Source organism: Gymnodraco acuticeps, unplaced genomic scaffold (assembly GCF_902827175.1).
Source record: "Gymnodraco acuticeps unplaced genomic scaffold, fGymAcu1.1, whole genome shotgun sequence".
Classification (NCBI taxonomy): Eukaryota; Metazoa; Chordata; class Actinopteri; order Perciformes; family Bathydraconidae; genus Gymnodraco; species Gymnodraco acuticeps.
The window spans coordinates 4,010,063-4,024,558 of record NW_022990042.1 but is presented as its reverse complement, the minus strand read 5'-3'; the positions used below and the strand labels follow the sequence as shown (position 1 = coordinate 4,024,558).

The window sequence follows — 14,496 nt, the reverse complement described above, 5'->3', positions numbered from 1 at the left end:
AAAATATGTGGGGGGGCTGGGCTTTTACATAGATTAAACCCATTCAGGGAGCTAAGGAAAATAGGACTTGGCAAGCAGTGTAAGCTAAATAGCTGTGAAAGCAAATAGCTTTGGGGACAAGCTAGGTGGGAGTGTGTTTCAGGGCAACGGAAATGTAGCAAAGGCCTAACTTGACCTTTTCAGCCTTCATTCTTTTATACCATCCTGTACATGAGCTAGAAAAATGCACTGTTTCCTGCCCCTCCTCTTTCCCTGTCTGTCTACCCCACACACTTTCTCTACCCACTCTCCTTGTCTTTTGGACACTCACGAAGCCTGACTGAGTCAGCGCTGCTGGTACAGTCTGTCCTTTCCATCTCCTCTGCATCTGGTCCATCTCTTCTGTCTATGGTCCATCCTAGCAGATGCTTGCCTGTCCACCAGCTCTCTTTGCTGACACAGGTAAGAGGTAGTAATCCATTGCCTGGAACTGACGCTCACCCAAGCACATCCATGCCCTCTCCACCTCATTAATCCCAACCTAACACAGACCTTATGTGATGGATGAAAGAGGCCACCTGTTGCTAGGTCACGGAGGACCAATGGTGGTGTCACCCAGGGTTGTCCTCATTATCAGTTGCTATATCGTGGGTTAAAACAGGTTTCTCATGGTAGATGGTGCTCAAGTTAATAAAATAAAAAAAGTTGTGGTAATAAAACGTAACTACGATTTCAGCTCAGTTCTAAATAAAATGAGCAACGTGTCTTTGCCTGTAGCAGGTAAAAATGTCATGTCCCCTGTAAACATGGCATAGGGGTGTGAGATGATATTGATACACTTGAGTATTGCAATATTATGATTTGTGATACTAAAGTTATTCCATAAAACACCTGGTTAATTTTGAATAATGTTTACATGCAAAGATTCAAATTGCAAAAAAAGCAAGACTATGTTACAGTGATTGTGGTAAATGCAAATCCACTGTTCTGAACATGTTTTAGATTGTATTCATATTGTGGTTTGTTCTATATTCTGGGACATGTTTCCTAAAAACACATTAAGAAAATCGCAATCTATGATTTATTTTATATTTCTGCTGTCTACTACGACGAGCTCTGTTTAAAATTATAAATCATTCTCAAAGATGTAATAAGTGGCAGACATAATAAATGGAATATCCAATAGAAATGTTAATTTAAGAGCATGATAAGAGACTAAACTCAATCTGCTGAAGCTTGCTGGTACTCAAAGTGGAGCAGCATTCTTTCCAGGAGCTTCAGGAAAGTTGTGTTGAACAATGCTGGATGTTATTAGTGAAGAAAGTTTGATGGATTGTTTTGTAGTGACTCAACGGCGGCCCGGCTGAGTAGGGAAAGGGCCTGCACATATCCTGCTATTGTCTTATCGCTTCCTTTCTCTTCCATCTGTCCACAGTGCGTCCTCCGGTGCCCTCGCCGCCTCCTATCTCTGCTGACCCAAGGATAAGCTCATCGCACGACAATGGCTCCACTAGAGACAGGAGGTAAAAACCAGATAACAACTTGTCTTGCTTTGTATTTTAACATTTTTGCTACCCAGGTTGAAAATGTTTTACCCCAAACGATAAAAAGGTTAGACATTTTCTTGGACATTAACTGTTATATACTGAGAACAAAAAGCAATGGATCACGCAAGTTGACAAAACCCTCATCAGTTTATTGTCTGTCAGCAAGAAAAAGGTCAGGATCTCACATTGCTTAGCTTCACCCGAGGAGTTTCCTCAATCCCCCAGTGGAGTTATATTTTTATAAGAGGCTTAATCACGCTCCTTCCATAAACCAACCTCAGAAATACATTTTACAGTTTCTCTGTACAGAGTATCTATTGTCCTCAAACTTGAAAAATGTGCCAAGTTCAACATGGATTCCTTTCCTCTTAAGCTATGTAGGCTGCATGTCATGAAAAACATTCATAGCTCGAGCAATGCCACAGTTCAAGTAATGGAGGCAGGATACTTCCGGACCTCTGGCAGTTCACACAAACATCGGAGGCCACATCATACCGACACCACCAAGGAGAGTGCATTTTTGTGGCAAATGTCAACCTCTCATAACAGCATTACCTTCTCCACCATCATCATCGTCAAACGTTGCAACAATAGAAACACTGTTGGATTGCACTTTCTTCTAGCTTTCATCTTGTGGCATGTTTATAGAAAAAATATATATAGAATACAAAAAGCTTATACTTCTTTGAGTAACAGAATATAACATACAGTACTTCAGATTATGTTTTGATCAGCACATCAGCAGGTGTACATAAATTGCCCTCCTTTTTGCCCAAATGCGATTACGGGACTCAACGTAAGGGACGAAGTTTTGCTCACTATTAAGTGCTTTGGTCAATGGTTATAACATTGAGTATGCTCTTACAATGGTATTCTACAGGATGTTAATGCTACATAAGTATCCACTGTATATGAATGTCTGTTACGAAAGGGGCAAATTGTCAAGATGTACCACGACTTTTTCACATATTCACACGTGGCATTTACCCAAAACATTGTTTGGTCCACCAAACCAGTATGACGGAAACAGCCTGTTTACAGCACCATTTATCCCCCTTCACAAATGCACTAAGTAGTAGTAACGTAATTATTATTCCAGAGCACGCGATGGTACATTTTAAACACAGGAAAATATTTCCTAAAATCACACAGATTATATTTTGTAGAGAAAATAAAGTTGCGCAAAGAATTTAGGGTTCTATACACTTAGTTTTTCAAGTTCACATAAGGGCACATTGGTTTAACTGATTTCCTCCCTCTTAAATCTCTGTAATTGGACACAAATTCATTCTTTCTCTTATTCTCAACATCTCTGCTGTGATTAGATCTGTATGTGCGTTCAATTTGTCACAATGGCAGCCAATCAGAAAACTGGAGTAGGTCATTCCTGATTGGCTGTTGTGTCTCCAATCTGATTCTTACTCTTATCAGTTACTTAGGGAGGGGGGGAAGCTTGATAAGCAGCTCTAATTAAAGTGTTGGTGACATGCCTATTTTAATGAACTTTAGTTAGTTTGTCTTTATTTATTAGCTTGAAGCTTAGCTATCTTGGGTAGGTTGCTAGCCAGCTAACGTCTGCCGTTTATGCAGTAGCTTATAGGCTTGCTTCGTGATTGCTAGCTACACGGCTAAGGCATTGTTAGTCTGGAGTCATGTATTGGCTTCAATATTTCAATTAATTCATTACATTATACAACCTGTCGGCAATCTTATAAAACAAGAAGCGGTACCCTCTACTGTTTAAATGTACGCAAATGTGCAAAACAGAGTGAAAGAGGTTATTATTGTATGCTTATGTGGATATAAGCATTTTTCTCTTTCGCTCAAATTAGACATTTCTTTACATTTCTCTACTGAATATAATTTATGTGGTAGCTTACTTTTCTGTGTTCAAAATGTTCCATAACACACTCAGAAATTAGCCACAAATATAACTCCATAATAAACAAATATATTTCTAAACTATTTGTCGGATTTTCTGAACTAACTAGAGAAATGGACATCTCTAGCAACATCAACTCTGCTTGTAAAAGCTAAAGTTAAACAAAGGTGCAGCACCTGATTTCTCTGGTTTTCAACATCCCTACCATAAAATGTGTCCATTAAACAAATGGCAATAAATGAAGTACAAAAGAAAATATTAAAAGCTTAAACAGTCTCTTTGAAAAAAACAAAACCAAGTTCAAGCTGACATTCAAGTTCCAGTCCCACTTCAATCTGTGAAATCCCATTCACAAAACCGATGGAATCACTCTAGTGCAAAACTTTACACAATGCACCTCGATGCAGTCATTCTCACAGGATACAGTAAACATGTCCTTTTGTCTCTTTCCCGTTGGATTACATTTCTGGAGCGGCAGGCGGGAGCCCCGACGTGTGTTTTGGAGTCTGTAATAGTTTGTGTTCCTCTGCATGTTGGGAAGGCGTGGCTGCAGCTTTGGCGTGAACTGGATGTGTCAGCCGAACATCCAGGGCATCATTGTGTTGCACTAAGGAGTGCAGGCGATAGTGCAGGACAAGGTCTTTCAGTGAGCAGTGGGCGTCGTATGGCTCTGCAAATCCGTATCCGTGCGGTGTGCTGTAGACCATACAATGCTTCACTTCTTCATTAACGCTGTAAGAAACAATAAAATTACATCGATGAGTGTCAGCTCAAGATTCGTCACAAATACATCTGATATAGTTTTCCAAAAATGTTATACTCACACAACAGAGCAAGCGTAGCATCCCTGTTTACTGCTCTCGCGGATCAGGAACGTTCCGGGTGCTTTTCCTTGGAGCATCTCCTCGGCCTGTGTCCGGCTCATTTCACCAACAAACCAATTTGTCTCCTCCTGATGTGGCAAATTCTTCTCGTCTCCTTTTAACACATAAGTGCTGAAAAACAAAACAAAAGTTGTATTGTAACACCTCCGTAATCTCATTTTTAGATTATAAGAAGCATTCTTGAACTTTGTTTCCATAATTAATTAGTTGAAACGTACTCATCAAGGCTGTCACTCAGAAGCCCCAGCCAGTCGTTTATGCGTTTCTGCCTTACGCCTTTGTGATTCAGCCAGCTGCAAGGAGAGGTGTAAACAAAGGTTTTGCTTTAATACAGAATACTACTTTACAGAGCAGCTTCAGAATGAATTCTCACCGACACCACAAACAATACTCTGATAATTGACTTACTTGAGGTACAGGTCTCTGATGTTGCGCAGCTCTATGAGGTCGGGCCGCAAGCTGTTAATTTTCCTGTCCGTCTCTCTGTAGTCCTCCACCTGCGTTCTCAAGTCTTCTTCCAGATGGATTTTGCTGTCGTAGATCTCCCCAAGACGACACTTCAGCTTCTCATAATTTATCAAAAAGCTAAAGGGGGGGGGGAAGTAAAAAAAAAACACCGGTCAGATGGCTCTACATGCAACCATATTACACAATTTTAGGTACACTTTTTGGGACGATAAAAATACAATAAAAACCTATAAAGCTGCAAATATTATTCGATTAGTTGTCAGAAGAGAATATCGTAGTGCATAAAACAAGACTTTTCATAATGTCATCTTGAGCTTTCGGAATAACAAATTGACATTTTTAAACATTTTGAGACACCTTATAGAGTGGACAACTTATTTTATATTTACTGTCGAAAATAAACAACAGATTATTAAAGTACCTCTCCAGATCTTTGTCAGCTCCTTCGGACTGATTGTTCATTTCAAACTCCTCTCCGTAACGCTCCTGTTCGCGACACTGCTCCTCGAAGATCAGCATCGTCTCGTTGAAGGCCTCAATTGCCGTTCGTTTCATTTGGATCTCCTGAATCACAAGGAACACATCTATTCAGAAAATGTCTACTTTTTAAACAAGTACTGATGTTACCACAGATCCATCAGGGTTCATTTAATACGTTGGTTTTTACCTGTGAGGTCTTTGTGAAAGTTTCATAAAGGCGATCAAACTCCTTGGACTTCTCTTGATACTGACAGTGAACCTCCTTTAACTTTCTTCCAGCGACATCTACATTATCCTCTTTCACCTGTAGTTAACACAAAATACACTTAAATTAGTACAATGATCACGCTATTAATACTTTAAAAAAATGTCTGACTGTCAAATTTGTCAAGCAAACATAACGTTGCTCACTAACCTGCTGGAAGCGGGATACGGGATTGGTTAGCATTAGGTCCAGTGTGGCGTTGTACTCCACCAACGGATGGTGCTGATAGTGCCAGATGAGCTCCACTACCGATATGAACGTGAGGGGGTCCGAGAAACCGTACTTCCCATCACGGTGGTAGATCTTAATCAGCTTGTTGTGCCCGTCTTTCCTGAGAACATGAACGGCAAAAGGAACACCATCAGATTATTGACGTCAAGTAAAATGTGATGTTATGATTAGATCTTTTTTTCTTTTTTTACCGTAACGTCAGTGTGAAGTCTCCTTGCAGCTTTGTGGATGCGTCACGCACCAAAAAGGAGCCATCAGGTGTGTCCCGGAGCTTCTCATTCACCTCGTCCCTAAGGGAAAATCAGTTAACAGTTAACAGATGTAACATACAAACGCATTAAACAACAACACATACTTTGAGAGAATGATGCCGTGTTTGTAGTGAAGATACCTTACCTGGTTACATCTCCCCAGTACCACTCTGCGTCCTCTATGGTATATGTAGGGGGCGAAAGGCAGTTGTTGTTCATGGTGGAGGACACTGGCTTTGTTGACCTGGGAGGGAGAGCTACAAGCAAAAGAGAGAACAGATAAGGTTAAAAATCAGGATAACGGTTTCTTAGAAAGAGCTCTATCAGAGACTGTAAAGCATTGATCTAGTGTGAGATCACATTTTGTTAACATCAATATTGCAATAGAGGATGTGCGCATGTATAAGTGTTAAGGAAATGGTGAATGTTTGCCACCCCCCACCACACACTCTGTCACACCCCTTTCTTGATGGAGCCTGTCATAATCTGAGGACAAGCCCAGGCATGTTTCCAACATGTATCACTTGCCAAATCATTACCAAGTGTGGTCAGCACTAAAAAAGGGAACAGTGGCAGTTATCTCTCATTTACGAGCACTAACAGTCAACAAATATGGAACACGTTTTATTTTATTTCCCAGAGATTCTCTGCTTTTAAGCATCGAGTTGCCTTTGCATCTAGCAAAGTTTGCAGCAGCCATTGCCTGGCACTGCCATGAAGTGCATGAAAGGCATTTAATAAACCATAAATTACATTTTGAGCCCCTTGGATCACCCCCTCCCATCGTTATAACCATTGCACGCTGACAGACCCTTCTCAAGTTTTCCGTCAACCTTAAAGGAATAAAAACCTGTGAGTCTGGCTGAAAGCGTTTTCCTAAAAATGAAAAAGGAGGGCAAACCGCATCAAGAGGAGGTGAAGGGCGATATATTTCACTGCAGGACAAAAGTGCCTTTCATGGGGCAGTTAGGGAGAATACAAGAGCACCCTCAGAGAGGAGAAGATGTGGGTTTCTCCCACCATCCGCTCTCCGATTTTCTGACCTTAAAATAAACAAAAGGCAGGTGCAGCAGCACAGTGGCAGGCACGAAACGCAAAGCTGCGGCTCCTGAACTCAGCAAAATTAAATCTGCACACCTTCCCCCTTTCTGTTTCCTGCCAAGAAAGTCAACAGGCTTCCAAAACCCACACGCACATACCAGCACAGACAAGAGCCACGTAATTTAAGTAAAGAATAATACCAAAAAAGCAGTTCTGCACTTTCTATAATAGCAGAAACACATAAAAAGCTAACACTTGAATTGACACTTAAACGCAACAGCACATAGCCTACCTTAAAGGAACAATGCATTGTATCTGTATTTTTCTCAATTGTATCAACTGTAGTTTTTAAAAATACTCTTTAATGTATGGGTAAGCAATTTTAATGAACTAATCAAATGAAATTAGCTTTTTTAGTTTTGTTTTTAAGAAGAACCCACAATAGCAGTGCATTATAAGTGTTATACGCCTTTGTAATAACGCTTAGGTCAAATGACAATAAAAACATGAAGTGTTGGTGAGTTGCCGGAGTTAAGTCATGAGACGAGCTGTCTAGTCTGCTTGCCTATAGCCTACTTTGAGAGCTAGCACACAAATTAACCACGGCTGGCTGCAGAGGAGAACAAAGCAGTCGTTTCATGCGGCGCTCATTAACGCACCCTCAACTATATTCCCTTTCAAAATGCAATTTGTACATCGCCATACGCCTTCAGCAAATCGCTTTTAGTTCACGGGGACAGGCAAAACCGCCATGCATTTGTGTCCCAAGTTTTGTCACAAGCGCTGGGACAAAAGAAAAGCCACTGCGCCTGGTCACAGAAAGGTATTACGTAATTGGCAAGTGAATTGCGCTATGCATGCCTGGGCAAAGCCACTGGGGGAGCTCAGCACTGAGGACCTGGCCATTATAACGTTTAACTAACACCTGCATAGCATTTGTGGAAATGTCAGCTTTATTACATATATTACGCAACATAATAGCAGCTAAAGGAGAAAGCAGAATATGTTTTTTCGACTCCCCCCCGAATATAAAAAAAAAAGACAATGGCTGCCTTTAAACTTACCTGGTGCTGCTTGATCCATTTCGATGTAGAATAGACCTTCGGGAGGATAAACCATTCCTGTTTCAAAAGAGTAGTCCAGGTTGCTGTCTTTGCGCGTAATAAAAAAGAATGCACGTTTCTTTTGCGGCAAATTGAGTCAATGCATTTGCAAACGCCACGTCCTACATAGATGAGGACAAAAAAATCTCCTTCGATTCCGAGTCCATGAAACATCCCAGAGTCCTGCGGTGTGTTCTCAACATATCCTGACTAAAGGGGTTATTTCTGACACATCGGTTGTCAGTTCGTGCCTTCTCGCGGTGCGGCGGATCTCTACTTTACTTCATCTCGGAAGTGGAGCGACTTTAAAGGGCTGTTCGTAACATCATCTTGGCACCGTCCAAAATGCTCCAATAGGAGGGGGGGATGTCTTTTTTATACATGATTCGTTCTCACATAAAACAAACCCAGTTAAGTTTATATTTCATATCCAAACAAAGATAATCTATTTTAAGTATATTATGCAAAGGAATATTTTATAACTTGAATTTAATCCATAGATACTGCGTATTCCTCATCCGTAACCCCCTTAATTGTAATGGAACATTCCAGACCTTTTCATTCAGTTCTCCTCAAGCTGCACTGTAACAGCTGAACAAATCTTTGCAGGCATGAATGGAAAATAAAAACGTAGTCTATTATATGGAATAATTTAGAAAGAACATAATTTTATATATACCATATATGTTTTAATATTCATTACAAGTTATAATACAATTATTTCCTGCCATTTAAGCTTTGCGCACATTTACTGGCGTGTGAATAGGTTGCAATAGATGACATCATGCTTTAGGTTCTTTGATAATTCAAGTGTCTTCAGCTGTTCGGCATACAGAGAGCACCAGACTTCAACCCCTTTGTCTGAGAGGTGACAGAGTTGCCTGCCTATTTGCCAACTGTATATTATATTCTCGTTGAGCTTGTCAAACATGTTCTGCAGCAAAAATGGAACGTTATTATTGCTGCTCTGACATCGACCTGTTCAAGACACGATAGGTGTTACCACCTGTTAACATCAGTTTTTTTTTTATGGTGACGCATTCTGCAGTTTCTTTCTTCATACGCCAAAAAAAGGATCAGGATTATTATTTCCTTTTGCAATTGTGTTGGATGAATACATGCATTGTTGTTTGTTCATGACACATGATGATACTGCACCATACATTTAAACAACCAAGGCCTCCAACACCAGCTCACGTTAGTGGCTGCAGGGAGAGTGAAACAAGGCCGGCATGGTCAGAGGTCTGTCTCTGTTGGTGTCCAGGCGTTTATGGCCGGTCTCCTTTTGAGTGTCAGGGAAGTAATTGCCTCAAGCATTCCTTTTTCCCATCAGTAAGACGATTCTTTACTGGATCCAGTCAGTGCCAATGAAACGTCCTAAACCAACTGCCATGATGGGGGCATATCTTGGCAAGAAAGCAATGCTGAAGAATGCTGATCTCACATGTACAGAAACAAAATCAGCAGGTATTTCAGTCAAATATTTGTTTACATTTAACGTTAACATTCTTTTATTGTATTATTTGCATGTTGTGTGCAAATGTTGTTTACACACAAGCAAACTTTCCAAATGGTAATTTTGGGACATGATACGACAGTCTGGATTTCCATTGGTAATCCTCTTAAAAAAATGGCAACCTATTTGTGGCCTTTGGTGGCTTTCAAAGGCATCACTTTTTTAACATATAGGTCAGTGAACAGCAACACGTGCACCTGTATGTATAGGAAGGGATTTAGCTGTCGAAGCAGAATCAAGGCAGATTGCTACTTTGTTTTTGTATACCAGGAATCAAAAGTGTATAGGTTAACTGATATCACTTTAAATTCGTTTTCTGTAAAGTATCCAAAAATGCATATTGTCTTGATTGCCGACCACTTATAAAAGTGAATGTTTAGTGGTAGATGTTGGCATGCATTATATCCACCATTTGACATGTACTGTATGTAATAGTGCAGGTGTGTGCATGTGTATGTTCTCTTGTGTACTTTCCATGTGTTTCCTGCTTTAAGAAGCCCCGAGGCCTGTCACGGCATGTCACTTGGCTGCTTTCCACCCCCCCCTTCTGGTGATGGAAGAGTACAGCCTTTCACCTTTGACTTCAAGGCCTGAACTCTGTGACACAGTTCTCCAACTCCACCTCTTTAAACTAAGGCTGTCAATCAATTACAATGGTGAATCAAGTTGATTACATTACATGCTGATTAATTAATCGCTTTTAATCGCATTTCTCCCATTTTGCTTGGAAAGTCCCCTGAAATGAAGATATCTCAACTCAAAAACATTACATATTGTTTGCACACGAGTGAATTATTGAGAAGAATTATCACAAGTGGCATTAGAAATCTTATTATTTCTAATCATGTTCGGGTGGGGTGTAGGAAAATCCGGTAACAGGTAGGGAAGCCAAAAAAGTATTCATTTTTACCAAACACAGAAACTGCAACTATTAAAAGCCGATAGGAAATGAACTGTTAGGTGACTTTAACACATTTTCGTTAGAAATAAAGACTGGTGCTATCAGAGGCTCAGATCTGAATGACCGCTCCAGGTAAAGTGTCAGATTTTTGGAGCATCTTCACAAAGTTGAAATTGTTTTAAATATGTTGCCTCTATGATAAATATTACAAAACCCTAAAAATGGGGATGAACGATATTAGATTTGTTCCAATATTTTCCACCTGGTTTGGCGTTTATCATTGCCATAACCGAAACACACACTCGAGGCTCTCCTGTATTTGAATACACATATGCTTGCCTACTGTTATCATAATGGCCCACTGGCAAATAAAAACATAAAATACAATAATTTTTCAAATCACATTTAATTTGGTTGATGATTTTATCAAACTCCTAACAACAAGTGCAGATATATTCACTTCAAGCTAGTCATACCATTGTAAGTGTTGGTGAATAGTTACAAGGCCCAAGCTAACTCAAACTCAAATAACTGTTCAAATTCACTATGCAAATTAAGACATAACTACTTGCTCTTAGGTTAACTGTTAATGTAACATATCCACCTGTCATGTTGAAGTAAATGTTTTATTGGCGGATAGATTGGCTGAATTTATTTGACATATTTAATTTTAAAACCTTTATCTGCCATCCCAGTTAGACTAGAGATACTTTTGAGCATCCCTACACTGAAAAATGTAGGATAGCCTGTGTATGTGTCCTGTGTATGTGTCCTGTGTATGTGCGCCCCGTTTGTGTACGTGTAGTGACCAGGGTGAGGGAGGGCTGACTTGCAGGATAAACCTTTAGGCTTTGCACCCCAGATCCAGGCAGTCCTGATGGGATCAGTGAAGGCTAATCGTAAGATTAACGGGATAGGCTGATACTGCATCTGCCAGCTGCCTGCTACACTGTAGCTGATGTGACTCATCTTGATATCCACCACCGCAATATGCCACCGGACTGTGGGAGTGCTGGGAAACGCTGCAGGAGTTTCAAATTAATAGACAGATGTTTCTCTGTGCTAAATGCAGATAACAGTTTGACTGTAATGCTGTTAGATTTGCATTGTTGACACTGACCAGCAACTTAGAGTGAATATTATAGGCAGCAAATATTAGGGAGAGTCGGTGTAAGAGATTTGGTCATTTATCTGGTCTGGAAAGGAGTGTCAGGATTGGAAATGGAGTCATGGAGAATGGCAAACAGGATTGTTTTTGTGTCCTCGAGGTTATTAGGTCAGTGGTTCAAGTGAACTATGTGGTGAAATTACGGAAAGAGCTTTAATCCCCATATTTAAGAGTGTTAATGCGTACATGATAGGCTACCCGCTGTCATTGAGCCAGCCACACTAAATGACAACAACCATTTGTAGAATCAGTGTTATAATCTCTGGGCTTTTTAGACTAATGCTTGTTTACACTTTGTCCACTAACTGTGTCATGGAATTTAGTAATCAACTGTTTTCATATTTCCCGTACGGGGCAACGTAGGACACGTTTTATCAGGATTTGTTTTGTTTGTTGTGGTAAAAAAAGGAAAATACGCATAGACACAACGCGGAAAAACCATGTCAGCAATGAGTTCAGTTTAGCCATGTCGGTATCTGTGTCATGGTCTCGCGCTGCAGCCCTGGGTGAATTGCACATCTCTCAAATCTTCTGTACTGTAGTGTGCTGCTATTCACGGCCATTGAAGGGCTGCATAATGGCCTTGGCAGGGCCTTCGACATTCACCATGGAGAGACTGTGGGGTTTCCCTGATCGGTGGCCAGAACCAGCACACAAAGCACGCAGTAGTTCTGCCAGAGGCAACTCAACTGTGGGCAGAGTGTAGGGCGGCTATGGTCTGGCCCCCAGGACCCTGCCATTGTGGAAATGTAAGTGGGGACAGTGTCTGAACGGCTTGAGTTGGAACAGAAAACTTTGGACGACCAAAACTATGAGCTTCAAATAGCTGGGCCCTGGGAAACATAGCGTGTTCTTTTAAAGGAGGTCAAAGAGAAGCCAGAAAGAGAAAAAAAGAAAACAGAAAACCAATGTTTGGTGGATGTCAAATTGGAGGCTACTGTTACTATAGACATCAGCAAAACTGACATGCCATTTTTTCAAACGCTTCAGCGTGTGCCTGCCTCTCTGTCGCTGTCCTCTGCACCCGTTGGTCACACACACTCATCATCTGTCACTCCACTCCGCCTGAGCCTAATCTTACTAACAGAGGTGACATCTGAGGTACTCGTGGCATGCCACCAGATAGCGTTTACCAGCCATGTGTCTGAGTTATGCCTACGATGATGATCCTGTGGTGTCAGCGGCCTCTGTCTATTCAAAGAGGCCTGACCGTGAAGAGTGCAAGTGTGATATATCAGTATATATAAGTTTGTTTCAAAGGGAAGTACTTGATTATTTTATTATAAGTCGAATTTCAAAGCCAATGGCCGTCTTCTATTAAAGAAATGTTTGCTTTTAAGAAACCAGGATGTAATACTTGGTATGTTTGTGATTTAGCGCTCTTACAACTTTATAATGCAATTCACTTACACAGCATTGTCTTAAAAATGGACAGCTATAAAATGAGTCATTACATATGCTTTTCTCCTAATTACATTACTAATGATCAAAATCTAGCGAGTCAACAACTTTGCCTACACAGCCAAGCAAAGAGCAGGTGCATAAACAAAATACTTAGCAAGCTAGCTAATAAACTACTACCGTAACCGTAAAAGCTATGTTTCCGTTGTGTTGCTCCAATTCTGGAACAACAACGGTGAACACCTGAAAACCTTGTCGTCCTTATCACATCATTACAAAATAAATAAAGTGCAATTCACTGATTCATCGGTGTTGCAAATGTAGACAGCTAAAGCGTTACAAGTGCATTGTTACGCTAATAAACAAAAACTCAAAACACAGCCAAGCATGTATCAAGTGCAACAATAGAAGACATAGCTAGCTAGCTAATATGACTTACTGGCCTGTAGAGGTTACTAGTGTGTTGAGTGGCTATGTTGCCTTAAATGTCAGAAATAATGCAAACATTTCCATCACAGTTTCCAGAAAGTTGGAACTTCGCATTGCTTACCATTTGGTTTTAACAGTCAAAAACCTAAAGCATTTTTTGTGTGTTTAAAGTTGTCTCTCTGCTTTATAAATTATACATTACTCAAATGAATCATTCCAGGAATAGTCGTGAATAAGTTCTTAAAATTACCCATTTGTATCTATAAAAACCCCTCTATTACGTCTGACTCATGCGGCCCACTTGCAAATTGTCATCAGCAGAACTTCTTCTGCATTGCATCTTTATCTGTGACTCAACTATGAGTCTTTACAAAGAGGACGTCATGTGTGTCAGTGAGCAAGGGATTCATGGCTGTAAGTTCAGAGAAGTTAAGTCACCTCACTCTCTTCTTCACACACACACACACACACACACACACACACACACACACACACACACACACACACACACACACACACACACACACACACACACACACACACAATCCCAGGCTTTCATGCAAAGCAACATTGAGAAGCCGTGGACTCTTTCAAGCTCCTTGCCAGTCCCCCCCCCCTTTATATAAAAGGACACTACTCTCCTCGGCTACGCAGCCATCACATCAGCACTATAACTCTATTAGGCACAGCTCCAGGACACACTAAGCAACCCATAGCCCACAATGGCATCATTGTCAGTGGGGATTGCATCCATTGTCGTCCATGCTACAGGATTTATTCCCCTCCTCCCATATTGTGACCTTCACCTCTGACCCCGCCTGCTATCTCACATGCTCGGGGACTGAGAGCTTGTGAGGCTTTATGCCTTCCAGATCTTAAATGCTCCTTTTACAATGACCCAAACCTGCTAAGTGGCTTCTCTCCACAGCACCAGTGTTGAGATGATTCAG

The 14,496-nt window shown here is 40.8% G+C and overlaps 1 protein-coding gene across 1 annotated transcript; it reads right to left on the bottom strand.

Moving 5' to 3' along the window:
• Nucleotides 1-1,654: 1,654 nt before the first annotated feature.
• LOC117545568 (phosphatidylinositol 3-kinase regulatory subunit gamma-like) lies at nucleotides 1,655-8,438 on the bottom strand. Its single transcript, XM_034215398.1, has 10 exons — nucleotides 8,093-8,438; nucleotides 6,133-6,244; nucleotides 5,928-6,026; nucleotides 5,656-5,836; nucleotides 5,428-5,544; nucleotides 5,182-5,324; nucleotides 4,701-4,877; nucleotides 4,511-4,585; nucleotides 4,233-4,403; nucleotides 1,655-4,140 (listed from the first exon to the last, which is right to left on the bottom strand). Exons 1-10 carry the CDS (start codon nucleotides 8,145-8,147, stop codon nucleotides 3,867-3,869), a joined length of 1,404 nt encoding a protein of 467 aa, XP_034071289.1. The 5' UTR covers nucleotides 8,148-8,438; the 3' UTR covers nucleotides 1,655-3,866.
• Nucleotides 8,439-14,496: the final 6,058 nt, after the last annotated feature.

Bases quoted from the DNA above. Each gene is read 5' to 3' on its own strand.
- LOC117545568 (XM_034215398.1), bottom strand. From the start codon at position 8,147: ATGGTTTATCCTCCCGAAGGTCTATTCTACATCGAAATGGATCAAGCA. The intron at 5,837-5,927 runs GTAAAAAAAGAA...TCATGTTCTCAG, and splicing joins GACTTCACACTGACGTTACG to GAAAGACGGGCACAACAAGC. The intron at 4,404-4,510 runs GTACGTTTCAAC...TTTGTTTTTCAG, and splicing joins CTGAGTGACAGCCTTGATGA to CACTTATGTGTTAAAAGGAG.